This window comes from Ovis aries, chromosome 4, assembly GCF_016772045.2.
Source record: "Ovis aries strain OAR_USU_Benz2616 breed Rambouillet chromosome 4, ARS-UI_Ramb_v3.0, whole genome shotgun sequence".
NCBI lineage: Eukaryota > Metazoa > Chordata > Mammalia > Artiodactyla > Bovidae > Ovis > Ovis aries.
The window spans coordinates 88,096,005-88,111,034 of NC_056057.1; the positions used below are offsets into that span (position 1 = coordinate 88,096,005).

At 40.2% G+C, this 15,030-nt stretch overlaps 1 protein-coding gene across 4 annotated transcripts in view; it reads left to right on the top strand.

Moving 5' to 3' along the window:
* PTPRZ1 (protein tyrosine phosphatase receptor type Z1) overlaps positions 1 to 15,030 on the top strand; it is a 199,164-nt gene that overhangs the window by 182,394 nt on the left and 1,740 nt on the right. For all 4 annotated transcript variants that reach the window (XM_004008014.5, XM_042248748.1, XM_042248749.1 and 1 more), the window contains 7 exons: positions 1,841 to 1,987; positions 6,593 to 6,686; positions 6,993 to 7,066; positions 9,779 to 9,907; positions 10,354 to 10,500; positions 13,197 to 13,339; positions 14,118 to 14,253. In XM_004008014.5, the coding sequence (XP_004008063.3) occupies positions 1,841 to 1,987; positions 6,593 to 6,686; positions 6,993 to 7,066; positions 9,779 to 9,907; positions 10,354 to 10,500; positions 13,197 to 13,339; positions 14,118 to 14,253 (870 nt within the window). The remainder of the gene's footprint in view (positions 1 to 1,840; positions 1,988 to 6,592; positions 6,687 to 6,992; positions 7,067 to 9,778; positions 9,908 to 10,353; positions 10,501 to 13,196; positions 13,340 to 14,117; positions 14,254 to 15,030) is intronic.

The window sequence follows — 15,030 nt, forward strand, 5'->3', positions numbered from 1 at the left end:
AGGATAGAAGGCCAAAATCAAGGTGTGGTCAGCAGGGCCATGCTCCCTTCACATCCTCCAGGGAAGACTCCTTCCATGTCTCTTCAAGTTTCTGATAGTCTCATATTTCCCTGGATTTAGCAGCCTAACTCCAGTCTCTGCCTATATCTTCACACGGCTGTCTTCCCCCTGTGTCTGTGTCCAAATTTCCCCTTTCTTATAAGGATGTCAGCCCTATCTTAGTTAACTAATGACATCTACATCATCTCTGTTTACAGATAAGATCACATTCTGAGGTACTAGGAGGTTAGGGTTTCAGCATATCATTTTAGGGAGGGACACAATTCAACCTTTAACACCAGGTTACTGCATGTATGTCATTGATGGACCAACTATATTCTGTCTATCTTATAATCAATGGGGACTGTCTTTAAAACAACACTACTCACAAAAAAGATTCCGAAAAGAGTAAGTGGATCAGTCAACACTCATCTCCTCCACCAGAATCCTCAAGCTTTTGCTCTGTGTAGTGAGCAAATAGATTCATTCTCCTATTTAAATAATACAAATTATGCTCAAATTGGGGCTTTAATGCAGGAGACATAAGAGAGTTGGGTTTGATCCCTGGGTCGGGAAGATCGCCTGGAGAAGGAAATAGCAACTCACTCTGGTATTCTTGCCTGGAGAATCCCATGGACAGAGGAGCCAGGTGGGGTATAGTCTGTAGGGTTGCAAAGAGTTGGATATGACTGAAGCAACTTAGCACACATGCATGCTCAGATTAAATGCTTTTTAAGCCCATTTCAGTTGCCTGTATGTGACACAGGACAAAGTCTCCATACCTGTATTTTCTTTTCACTATTTCTAAATAAAAATGGATTTAAATGGAAAACTATGGATGGCAGCTTGAAAACAATAAGAAGCCTATAACTGAATGGCTTTGAAAGCAATCAGACTTCATCAAGGAGAAGACATTCTAGTTAGATAAAACCAGGAAGAGTCCCATCCATGAAATAGAAGATAACTATTAAAAACATGTAAATAATTCTGCTGAATTACATTTGACTAGCTAAAAGGAGAACTGGAATGGACAGAAGGGCGAGACCCATCAGAAGTAGAGAAGTCAGTGGGAAATGTGGAAGAGGGTCTCAGCAATGAAGGATGGCCAGAGAGGACACTGCTTTGCCTCCCAAATCTTCCAGTGGTCTCCTTCTCTAAATGTCAGTGCACATGAAATAAAGAGATGAGAGTGGAAACAGTTGTGTTCTTTCTGTATTACTCCTTTTCCTCCATCTGACTTCCTGCCAGGACTGGTAAGCAGCCTCTGTGAGTTCTCCCTTCCATTTTGTAAAACTCTTTGTCTGTCAATGAAAGATACTACTTTCAAAAAAAATTTTTTTAATTTGTTTTGTGTGCACTGGGTTTTAATTGTGGCATGGGAGATCTTCAGTTATGGCACTCCAACTCTTAGTTACCACATGTGGAATCTAGTTCCCTGATCAAGGATTGAACCCAGGCCCTCTGCATTGGGAGTGCAGACCCCAGTGGGTCTGGAACACCAGGAAGTTCCTGGAAAATACTAGTTTTGTACCGAGACACTTGGTGGCTCAGATGGTAAAGAATCTGCCTGCAGTACAGGAGATTGGGCTCGATCCCTGGGTCAGGAAGATCTCCTGGAGAAGGGAATGGCTACCCACTCCAGCATTCTTGCTTGGAGAATCCCATGGACAGCAAAGGCTGGTGGTCTATAGTCCATGGGGTTGCTAAGAGTCAAACACAACTAAATGACTAACACTTCCAAGAACTCATCACGTATAGGGAGAGCCTGTAGTGATGGTCCTGTGTGTCATTGTTTTGCCAGGAACAGTATGTCTTCATTCATGATGCGCTGGTCGAGGCCATACTCAGTAAAGAAACTGAGGTCCCAGATAGCCACATCCATGCCTATGTTAACGGGCTCCTCATTCCTGGACCAACTGGCAAAACAAAGCTAGAGAAACAATTCAAGGTGAGTTCTCTTCAGAGTCCCTCTCTCGGGTGTCACCGTGGGTTGGCATGTTCCTGCGTCTCCTCATTTGAGTGGACAAGGCCATGTGGACAGGCTGGGTGCTCTGTTGGTCCAGTGGCTACACTGTGTTCTTTACAACTGGCCACAAAGCTACTTGTAAATTTCAAGGAGAACCTTAGAGTTGCAAGAGGAAAGTTCCCAGAAACCCTAGAAATGCAGGCGTGATCCAGGAAACGGAGGGCACAGAGCAGAGCAGGATGAACAGGCAGGCCTTCTAACACAGACGGGCTAAGTGCTCTTCTCACTTTGAGAAAACCAGACCACTTAACCACGAGTGCTGTGGCTCCAGCTGTCTGTGCTGCTCCCTGGAAGAAACTGTCTCACTTGGAGCCTTGGACTAGAATAGGCCACCCCATAAGAATAGCTTCTTCAACCCCAGTTTCTGCCTCCCACCCTGTCACGAGGCAGTCAGCTACACAAGGGGTGCATGCTTTGTTCGACATTCTACCTCCCACAACTTAACTTAGCTGTCTGACTTCCAGAAACCAGTGAGCAAAGAATTCAGAAAGCGGTTGTTATCAGACCTGCTGGTGGAGATAGGGAGATTTGAAGAGTTGTGGCTTTCCAGAGGAACGAAGGCTCTGTTGTTTCATTATCTATTATTCCTATTTGTTGTTGTTTAGTCACTCAGTCGTGACTCTTTGCGACCCCATGGACTGCAGCATGCCAGGCTTCCCTGTCCTTTACTGTCTCCCAAAGTTTGCTCAAACTCATGTCCATTGAGTTGGTGATGCTATCCAACCATCTCATCCTCTGTCGTCCCCTTCTCCTCTCGCCTTCAATCTTTCCCAGCATCAGGGTCTTTTCAAATGAGTCAGCTCTTCGCATCAGGTGGCCAAAGTATTGGAGTTTCAGCTTCAGCATCAGTCCTTCCAGTGAATATTCAGGGTTGATTTCCTTTAGGGGTGACTGTTTTGATCTCCTTGCTGCCCAGTTTACTTCAGTCGCTCAGTCGTGTCCGACTCTGCGACCCCATGAATTGCAGCACACCAGGCCTCCCTGTCCATCACCAACTCCCGGTGTTCACTCAAAACTCACATCCACCGAGTTGGTGATGCCATCCAGCCATACCATCCTCTGTCATCCCCTTCACCTCCTGCCCCCAATCCCTCCCAGCATCAGAGTCTTTTCCAATGAGTCAACTCTTCACATGAGGTGGCCAAAGTACTGGAGCTTCAGCTTTAGCATCATTCCTTCCAAAGAAATCCCAGGGCTGATCTCCTTTAGAATGGAGTGGTTGGATCTCCTTGCAGTCCAAGGGACTCTCAAGAGTCTTCTCCAACACCACAGTTCAAAAGCATCAGTTCTTTGGCGCTCAGCTTTCTTCACAGTCCAACTCTTGCATCCATACATGACCACTGGAAAAACCATAGCCTTGACTAGACGGACCTTAGTCGGCAAAGTAATGTCTCTGCTCTTTAATATGCTGTCTAGGTTGGTCATAACTTTTCTTCCAAGGAGTAAGCGTCTTTTCATTTCATGGCTGCAGTCACCATCTGCAGTGATTTTGGAGCCCCCCAAAATGAAGTCTGACACTGTTTCCACTGTTTCCCCATCTCTTTCCCATGAAGTGATAGGACCAGATGCCATGATCTTCATTTTCTAAATGTTGAGCTTTCAGCCAACTTTTTCACTCTCCTCTTTACTTTCAACAAGAGGCTTTTTAGTTCCTCTTCACTTTCTGCCATAATGGTGGTGTCATCTGCGTATCTGAGGTTATTGATATTTCTCCTGGCAATCTTGATTCCAGCTTGTGCTTCTTCCAGCCCAGCACAAGGGACTCTCAAAAGTTTCCTCTACCACCACAGTTCGAAAGCATCACTTCTTTGGCGCTCAGTCTTCTTTATGGTCCAACTCTCACATTCATACATGACTTCTGGAAAAACTATAGCTTCGACTAATCAAATCATTGTCGGCAAAGTGGTGCCTCTGCCTTTTAATATACTGTCTAGATTTGTCATAGCTTTTCTTCCAAGGAGTAAGCATCTTTTAATTTCATGCCTTCAGTCACCATCTGCAGTGATATTGGAGCCCAGGAAAATAAAGTCTGTTACTGTTTCCATTGTTTCCCCATCTATTTGCCATGAAGTAATGGGACCATGATCTTGGTTTTTATTCCTATACCAGCCTCTTACTTCCCTGGGTTGCTGGAGAAGCAGGGCCAATTTGTGAAGGAGTATCTCAGAAGAATTCAGAAAGCCCTGGAAAAGCCCAGGAGAGTTAACAAACCTTGAGATTGCAATTCTTTCTCTTTCCTTTCTCCAGCTTACAACATAGAAGATGTAGTCATTACAAATTCCCTGACTTTTGCCTTCTCATTCAGCATCTTTTGGGCTTTGGGAGGAGTAAGGGACAGGTTAGGTTTAGAACCTGAACTTAAAACCTGAAGAGAGGGAGACATACATGTTTATTCAGCCAAACTTATCTGAGTAGTTAAGAAACAATTCAAGGAAGAAAAGTGCACAGTACAGCTTCCAGAAACACATAAGAAAGAAATATAAAGCATTAAGAGGATGTTGCTAAGATGGCTTTTCTCTATTAAAAAATAACATATGTATTAGCCATTTCCAACATAATTTTCACTTAAATATGATTTACCCCTTATACAATTACCTAAAAGAATTTATATCACTTATACTGGGTAATTCATGATCAGAATGAAAATATCAATTATGAAACAGAATCCATTTAAAAGAGAGACATTTGACTGTTTCCTGTTAGCATCCTAACTAGGGGAATTTAGGGGTGTGTGCTTGTGTGCTTGTGTCTGTGTGTGTGTGTGTGTACACTGTCCTATAAAAATGTATTTATTCAGGTTTATCCAGTGAAAATATTCTTAAAATGAAATCGCATGTCTGTGTATTCAACAATATCTATCACAAATGTACCTCATGCCAGGCTTTTGTGTTTGATACTGATTTTGAAATCTGCATTGAAAAGTAAAGAACCAAAAATATTCAAAGCAATATTGAACAGTAAGGAATAGAAATTTCTTGAACTATATGTGAAAGACCTTTTATGGAATGATAATGTTGAAAAACAGACAAATCAGCCAGAGATACCATGTGCATGTGGAAATTGTTATGTGATAGATATGACATTAAAAATTGGTGAAGAAAGATGGACTGTATCAGTAAATGATACTGGGACAATTTCCATGTGGAAACAAGTAAAATTACATATCTACCATACCTCAAAGACTGAAATTATTCAAGATGGATTAAATTCTTAAAATGGAAATAGTTTTATAACTACTATAAGAAAACATTGGAAAATGTATTTTGAGGACATGAAGGTAGAGAAGAACTTCTTAAATAAAAATGTAATATACAAAAATCTTAAGGAAAAACAGTAATTCAGTTATAAACGTCTATTTGATTAAAGAGAACAAAGACATCTGCAACTTTCTTAGTAGACTGTAGATTTACATTTAAGGCATCAAACCCCTGCAAATTAATGAAAATGAAATATAAATATGGAAAGGCAATCATCAAAGAAGAAATAACTAAAATTCACAATTGCACTATAATTAAGAAAATGCTGATCAAAACCACACTTTTTATCTGTTAGCCTGTCAAAATTGAACACCAATGACTGCAAATTCTTTATAGAAACCCTCACATATGTGCATATTGAGAAATATACAAGGGCTATTCATTGCTACAAAGTTTGAAATAGCAACAATGAAAAGAATGCAAAAATTCACTGATTGCAGAATAGATAAATAGCAAGTAGATTATTTATGTGATGAAGTATTAAAATAATGAATGTGCTGTGCTTAGTTGCTCAGTCATGTCTGACTCTGCGACCCCATGGACTGTAGGCCATCAGACTCCTCTGTCCATGGGGATTCTCCAGGTGAGAATCCTGGAGTGGGTTGCCATTCTCTTTCACATTGTAGGCGGACTCTTTAGTCAAATACACTGCTGCTGCTGCTAGGGAAGCCCAAAATAATGAATAAAGAACTATATGCATATATAAGGGCTTCCCTGGTGACTCAGTGGTAAAGAAGCTGTCTGCCAATGCAGGAGATGTGGTTTTTATCCCTGGATTGGGAAGATCCCTTGGAGAAGGAAGTGGCAACCACTCTAGTATTCTCACCTGGAAAATTCCATGGACAGGAGGAACTTGGCAGGCTACAGTCTATGGGGTCACAAAGAGCTGAACACGACTTAGCAACTAAACAACAACATATGCAGTTTATCTCCAGCTGCAGTGTGAGATTTAAATAGAGAACATGGAGAGCACACACCATAGAGCAAGGGTCCCAATGCTCAAAGTCAAACTAGGATTCAAGCTTTCCCTGCTTCTTCCATCCCTCCTGGAATAGAATATAGAACATAAATGTATCGGGGAGTCCCCTAAACAACTTTAATTCAAGGAATTCTTGGAAAATAAGTCAAATATATTCATATTCAGTGTCTTATCTTTGTTGAGTCACGTGTAAATATGAGTATGAGTGTGTGTGTGTGTGTGTGTGTGTGGTTGAATATTCGAGTGGCTTAAACGAAATGATTTCTATTTTTCCTTGACATTCTTTCACAGCTCTTGAGTCAGTCAAATATACAGCAGAGTGACTATTCTACAGCCCTAAAGCAATGCAACAGAGAAAAGAACAGAACGTCTTCCATCATCCCTGGTAAGCTATGTTGAACTTTGGAAGAAAAACGAAAACCAACTTTTTAAATAATATTAATAGAAGCCTTGTAGGTAATTTAACAATATTTTTCCATCTTGGAACAAAAGCAATATACTCATTTAATTATGTCAGATAATGGAACTTAACAAGTTCTCAAACTTTGAGTGCAAAATACATAGAAAAATTAGCTAAAAAGTCAAAGACACTGAACTTGCAAAATGCAGCTATATTTTGCCATTTGAGGAGGTGGGAAGGAGGTATAGTACTAGAGCTTACTTGTTTATGACGAATGTTCTGTGTTCCCAGTGGAAAGATCCAGGGTTGGCATTTCATCCCTGAGTGGAGAAGGCGCAGACTACATCAATGCCTCCTACATCATGGTAAGTCACAGAGCTACTGGGAAGACTGACTGCAAGCTTATGTTTCCAGAACCAAAACAGGGTGGTCTGCCTGAATCAGTGACTGGCAAATACCGCGCGGATGGACACGAGTCAAATCTGATGACGGCAGGTTCACGGCCACAGCAGCAGTGGAATCACAGCATTCCTTGGTGTTTTCACGTGTGCTGGGACTGGAGAGCCCTCAGTCAGCACAACTGAGTAGATGCAGGAACCAAACTCACCATTCAGAACTGATGTTCAGTTCAGTTCAGTCGCTCAATCATGTCCAACTCTTTGCAACCCCATGAACTGCAGCACGCCAGGCCTCCCTGTCCATCACCAACTCCCGGAGTCCACTCAAACTAATGTCCATCGAGTCGGTGATGCCATCCAACCATCTCATCCTCTGTTGTCCCCCTCCCACCTGCCTTCAATCTTTCCCAGCATCAGGGTCTTTTCAGATGAGTCAGTTCTTCGCATCAGGTGGCCAAAGTATTGGAGTTTCAGCTTCAACATGATGAGTAGATACAAAACATCCACTTACCCATCTAAGTGGCTCCATTTCATTCACCAAAGCAAGTTTCCTGCAGAACCAGGACACACCAGCATTAGCAAGTCCAGTCTCACTGACATCACTCCAGGTCTGCAGCACAGTTCTCACCCTGCAAACTGGGCTCATTTGGCGACTTAGATTTCTAAAGATTCGATACTTTCTGTCTGCATTTAGCTCTACTATGAGAGCAGTGAGTGCTTTAGTAGCTGTTTTTGACCTTCATTTCCATTTCAGGCCAGTCCATCACAGAGCTTGCCTTCAGATGAGTTTCCTAACTCCCATGCCCAAATCACTGTTCTATTTAACTAAAAAGAAAATACTAAGGCATGTCTATACAGGAAACAAGGAGATGTATGTTGGTGGTATCTAAAAGGGCTTCCCTGGTGGCTCAGATGGTAAAGAGTCTGCTTGCAATGCAGGAGACATGGGTTCAATTCCTGGAGCAGGAAGATACCTTGGAGAATGGAATGGCTACATTTTTTAGGGCTTCCCAGGTGGCACAGTGGTAAAGAATCTGACTGCCAATACAAGAGGTGCAGGAGACATCTAAAAGCATGCATACTTAAAGAGAGGCTTCTTAATACTACAGGAAGCAGATATTTTTACTCAAAAATCAAAAATGGGTTGAGAACAAATGTAAATATTGCACTGTGTGTTGGTTAGATAAAAGGCTGTTCTTATAAAAAATAATAATAATAATAATTAAATGCTGGCTACCTACAAAGCTTGTCCCAGTACGTCTGAAGATTTACAAAATAGGATGAATTTTTATCTACTTGGAATGATGTGGGATATTGACTGAAGTTGCAGGATAGATTGGAAGTCCTTTCAAGGTCTTTTCCTGGGCTTCCCCGGTGACTCAGTGGTAAAGAATCCACCTGCTAATGCAGGAGACACAGGTTCAATCCCTGATCTGGAAGATTCCTCATGCTGAGGGGCAGCTAAGCCCATGTGCCACAACTACTGAGCATGTGCTGTAGAGCCTGGGAGCCCCAAACAACTGAGCCCATGTGCCACAACTGCTGAAGCCTGCGAGCCCTAGAGCTCGTCTTCCACAAGAGAGGCCACTAAAATGAGAAGACTGTGCACCATAACTAGAGAGGAGCCCCCACTCACTGCAGGTAGACAGAAGCCCTCAAAACAGCAAAGACCCAGCACAGCCAGAAATAAACAAAATTGTTTTTTAAAAAAGATCTTTTCCTATCCAAAGTATCTACAATTAATGAGAAAAACATTTAATTATGTACAACCTACTCATTCAAATCTGAATATATGAACTTAAAGTTTTCTGCTTATCAAATAAGATTGTAACCGAAAGAAAGTAAATTGAGTAGAATTTTACTTGATGAATAAATGAAGATAAAGCTTTAAAAAAGTAAAATACATTCCATACTTCAAATGAGTCTATGGGGGCTAGGAATGGGATCTAAGAGATTCCATTGCAAAAGGAGCCATGGTTTTGGTAAGCAGCAGCATGGAAATCATGATTAATCCAATGGCACCAGCTTTCAGGTTTCTGCAGCAACATTTGCAAGGTGCCACCCCTAGTTCCTGGAGAATGAAATGGCAACCCACTCCAGTACCCTTGCCTGGAAGATCCCATGGATGGAGGAGCCTTGTATGCTACAGTCCATGGGGTCGCAAAGAGTCGGACACGGCTGAGCGACTTCACTCCCTCACTCACACCCCTAGTTCCTGTCTGGTAGAGGCAGTCAAGATGTAAAGTATCCTCTTGCCAGTAGGTGTGAAATTTGGCACTGCCATTGGGACTTATGAAGTTTAAGAAATGCAGAATTTCTGGATTGTTCTATCTAGTGTGGGAGACATAGTCCACAAGCCATTTTGTTAAGTCTCCTCCTAGAAGTGATAACTATGTGATAACTTAAGGTTGATAACTTCTTCAGCTTGTTTAATTATGTATGAAGTGAAGCTCACATTCCTTTTCTCATAGTACTGCTCTGAGGAATAAAGGAGGAAAATGCTTAGCACTGTACCTGCCATATAGGATGGGTCCATAACATTGGCTATAATAATCACATTATTATTTACAGACACAATCTAAAAATAAAAAGACTAACATGACCATTAACCTGTAACTGTTTCTTAAATGTTTACAGTCATATGCCAAGGCTCTTTCTATCCTCTCTTTGAATATGTAGGGTTATTATCAGAGCAATGAATTCATCATCACCCAGCATCCCCTTCTCCACACCATCAAGGATTTCTGGAGGATGATATGGGACCATAACGCCCAGCTGGTGGTCATGCTTCCAGATGGTCAAAACATGGTAAGTCCCTCAGGTCACTTTTGGCACTTTGTTTGTAGGGTAGGTATCAAGGCACAACTACCCAAAAGTCCAGTACACAAAGTATTTTTTTCAACTAATGAACTAATATTGAAGTTGCACCTTGTCTATTATTGGGTCTAGTTTGAATGCAATATCTCAGGTCTGAAATTGTTGAATGACAGTTTTAAATAAAAGTAGATTGAAATTAACTTAAGTATTTATTATACTGCTTAGGGAATTAGAATTGCAATCATGAATGAAGTCAGTCCATATACTTCTGCTTGCATTTTTAAAATAAAACTTGTTAGGGTATTTTAAGAGTAAATTTTGAGATTCAAAGAAAAATTTGAGTTGAATTCTCTACGGCAACCTGTTAACGTTGTTTCACAGTCTGACTTAGACATTTTATTAAAATCTAGAATCATCTTTGTTTTTTAATCCTCCAGGCAGAAGATGAATTTGTTTACTGGCCAAATAAAGATGAGCCTATAAATTGTGAGAGTTTTAAGGTCACTCTTATGGCTGAAGAACACAAATGTCTGTCTAACGAGGAAAAACTTATAATGCAAGATTTTATCCTAGAAGCTACACAGGTATGGATATAGTTTAAGTGATAAACATTTCATCTTTTTAAATATATGCCAGTTTAAAGATCTCTCCTAGAAATTAAAAGAAGGAATCTGATTTCTTATAAATTGAGGCAAATTACCCAAATAATAAATTTTACCTTACATGTTATTTTCATTTTTAAAAATCTTATAGAATCATTAAACAATTAGCCATCACTAAACTCCACCATCCTTGATTTCTACACACACAGGAAGTCAAAAATTTCTCCTTTACTCCAAAGCAGTTGCTGATAGAAGTTAAGTTGAAAATAAACAGAGTAAAAACAAATAATTTTATTAATGCTAATTCTCATGTTTTAAGGCCAGTGTTTACCTTGTCTTCTCCTAAGTAAAATGGGAAAAATATTACCTACCAGTAAAAACAAGTTTACTGTCCTCTACTGATGTACAGGGGGTTGTTCAGTGAAGAACTGCTTTGAAAACATGCAGTGCAATGAATTAGGGTTGTTTTTACTAAACTCTTGATTATCTACAGTTTGAATTCTTTGTCAATAATTATTCCTGTTATTACAGCATAGTTCATAAATTATTGTATGGCTCCTGTAAAAGACTAAAAGATGCTAATAATGATGAGTAAGGTATGTGAAATTCAGAGGACTTACTCAATCAGAAAAAAATTAAATCATATTTTAGATGGTTTAAATGTTTCACTTTAATTCTGAAACTGGTAAAACATATAGCATATATAAGAAGATTCAGTATTCGCTAGACTATTTGGTTGACCAACACTTATAAAATTGATGATGCAAATACATTGTTTTCTAAATGTTTTATAGTTCTGCCTGAAATTGATGTTTCATATTATATTTTGTGAGTCAAGAGTCCAGTTTTATTGTTTCATGTGAATTGCCATTGTTCCAGCATCATTTATAGACCAGCAATACTAGTTCAGTCATAAATCAGATTCCTGTATATGTATAAGCCACTTTAGGAAACTGAGGATCAGAAGTTTAAGAACGTTAATGTCATGCAACTTGGTTTGGTCATTTAAGCAAGGATCCAAACTGGGGCTAGAGTGGAACCCATGTCTCCATCCTGCTTGCCAGCACTTCCCACACTGTGTCATGCAATCATATTCTTCCCTTAGTTGAACCTGAATAATGCTGCTATTTGAAGAAGTCAATGCTATCTTTTTTTTTTTTTGCCTCAAATACAGATGATTTACAATATTATATGTTACAGGTATACAATATAATGATTCATGGAGGTCAGGAAGCAACAGTTAGAACTGGACATGGAACAACAGACTGGTTCCAAATAGGATAAGGAGTATGTCAAGGCTGTTTACTGTCACCCTGCTTATTTAACTTATATGCAGAGTACATCATGAGAAACGCTGGGCTGGAAGAAGCACAAGCTGGAATCAAGATTGCCGGGAGAAATGTCTGAGGTTATTGATGACACCACCCTTATGGCAGAAAGTGAAGAGGAACTAAAAAGCTTCTTGATGAAAGTGAAAGAGGAGAGTGAAAAAGTTGGCTTAAAGCTCAAAATTCAGAAAACGAAGATCATGGCATCTGGTCCTATCACTTCATGGGAAATAGATGGGGAAACAGTGGAAACAGTGTCAGACTTTATTTTGGGGGGGCTCCAAAATCACTGCAGATGGTGACTGCAGCCATTAAATTAAAAGACACTCCTTGGGAGGAAAGTAATGACCAATCTAGATAGCATATTCAAAAGCAGAGACATTACTTTGCCAACAAAGGTCCGTCTAGTCAAGGCTATGGTTTTTCCAGTGGTCATGTATGGATGTGAGAGTTGGACCATGAAGAAAGCTGAGCACTGAAGAATTGATGCTTTTGAACGGTGGTGTTGGAGAAGACTCTTGAGAGTCCTTGGACTGCAAGGAGATCCAACCAGTCCATTCTAAAGGAGATCTGTCCTGAGTGTTCTTCGGAAGGAGTGATGTTAAAGCTGAAGCTCCAGTACTTTGGCCACGTGATGTGAAGAGTTGACTCGTTGGAAAAGACTCTGATGCTGGGAGGGATTGAGGGCAGGAGGAAAAGGGGATAACAGAGGATGAGATGGCTGGATGGCATCACTGACTTGATGGACGTGAGTCTGAGTGAACTCCGGGAGTTGGTGATGGACAGGGAGGCCTGGCGTGCTGCAGTTCATGGGGTCGCAAAGAGTCGGACACGACTGAGCGACTGAACTGAACTGAACTGATGCAATTTTTACAGCAAATTTTGTAAGTTTAATTTTATGGACACAGCCACATCTCTGTTCATGATTTGACTGGCAATATAAAGTCCACCAACAAGGATTATTTTAGAATAAAAAACAGGCCACGTCCGTACACGGGAGATGTGGTGTCACGGCGATTTCTCCCTTCCGTGATGACGTACGGGCTACGACGACTTCTACGCTCCGTGTGTGACTTGGTTTCATCGCCTTCCTGCAATTCCTGATTTTCATAGAAATAATTATTGACAAAGAATTCAAGTCAGTGTCTTGTAGATAGTCAGGAGTTGAGTAAAACAAAACCAAAAACCTAGTTCATTGCACTGTGATGCAATGAATGGGCTGTAACCACTCTTGCACTCAGCATGTGATTTGATTTTATTGCATTCCTGTAGTCACTGATTTTCCTCAATTCATCTACTCACCACCCAATATGACACTTTTTAAAACACTGATTTTACCTCTTCTTGCAGGATGATTATGTACTTGAAGTGCGGCACTTTCAGTGTCCCAAATGGCCAAATCCTGACAGCCCCATTAGTAAAACTTTTGAACTTATAAGTATTATCAAAGAAGAAGCTGCCACCAGGGATGGGCCCATGATTGTTCATGATGAGTAAGTGCCACACCTTAAATCTCTTCACACCTGACATGCTCTGGGTGTGTGTATATTTCTGTTATCTTTGTACTAACCTAATAATTTGGACCCATGGTGAATCATTCAGCCAGGGTAGATTATTGCTTCTCATGGACATGATTAACACAGAATAGTTTGGGTGTTTTTTTCCACTTAGAGCTCCTGTTGAAGACAGAAGATGGATGCAGGGTCACAGGCATTTGCTCTTGCATTCTACACTGAGAACACTTTGTGTGATGAGTCAGTGTTTTAGAACCTGGATTTTTGCAGGTTCTAACCAAGGAGACATTCCTCAGCCACTGACTTCATGGGATTGGAGTAAAATTGATATCATGATATCATTTTTATTTACCAGAAATAGAAATCTGTATCCAATTGATCTTTCCAGGTTTCTGTTGTAAACCAAAATGCATGTGCATATTATATATGATACTTAGATACTCATTTTATAATATATATTATTATATAACCTCAGTCAGATTATTTTGATTTATTGCCAACCCATTCCATAGTATAACAAAACGAAATGTATAACCAAATACTTAATTTCTATAAAGTGTCTCATTACTAATATTGTGAACACGCCACAGTGTTTCAAATTAAACCATAGTTCCATAGACAATAAAGTGATGAGACAATATATTAAAAATTTCAGTGTTCTTACTGCCAAATTTTCAAGGCCACATGCTCTGTGAGTTCCAAATGTGAATGTTTGATGGATCTGAATGGAGTCTTTGTCCCTTCCATTTGCTTCCAGGCATGGAGGAGTGACAGCTGGAACTTTCTGTGCTCTGACGACCCTTATGCACCAACTTGAAAAAGAAAACTCCATGGATGTGTACCAGGTAGCCAAGATGATCAACTTGATGAGGCCGGGAGTCTTTGCCGACATTGTAAGTAACAAGACAGCAACTCAAGCTTTTCCTGTTAGAGCACCTGTTACTTTCTAGGGGCTACCAAAATCATTTTGTTGTGTATCAAAAAGAACACATTGATAACATTAACATGAAGTTTTCAAGCTGAATTATATTCCATTTGCAATCCATAGAAATGGAACTATAAACAATAAACATTTAAAGGTTATCTTTCAGAAAATTGATGGATCAAAACTTTTCAATTTCATCGTGTGCCCTTTTGTGAGACTTAGTATAATTCTGAAAAAATTTCTTTAGTAGAAGCACCAACTAATTTATCCAGCAAAATAAACATTTCATTCTAGCATTCAAGTTCTGCATACCCTCAAAGAGCAGTCAGAAGATAGAATTCAATTGTTCGCTTTTTTATCAAGCCAAATTCATTTTCTAAACTTAAGAAGTAGCTAGTTCCGAGGGTACTTTTTAAAAAAGAGAGAGAGAGACACTCATACAGTCAAGAAAGAGCATAACACATCTGGAAAGATAAGTCTGAATGCTGAGAATAATTTGGAAGCTTTTATTATAGAAACAAGGGCTAGAAAGACAATAGGGAACTTTGTGCATGCCCTAGTGGGAGAAGCTTAGGTGAATGCAGAAATCATAGGCTCCCTTCTAACTTTCTGGTCTGTATATGGAAGGGCCTTATAAAGGGTCCATCTTCAAAGCTCCAGCCCACAACAGCTGGTCAGAGAGCAGGGAAACCCTTGTGCACACACACTTCAGAGGAGCCCTTGTTAAAAGTCTCATTCAGGCAAG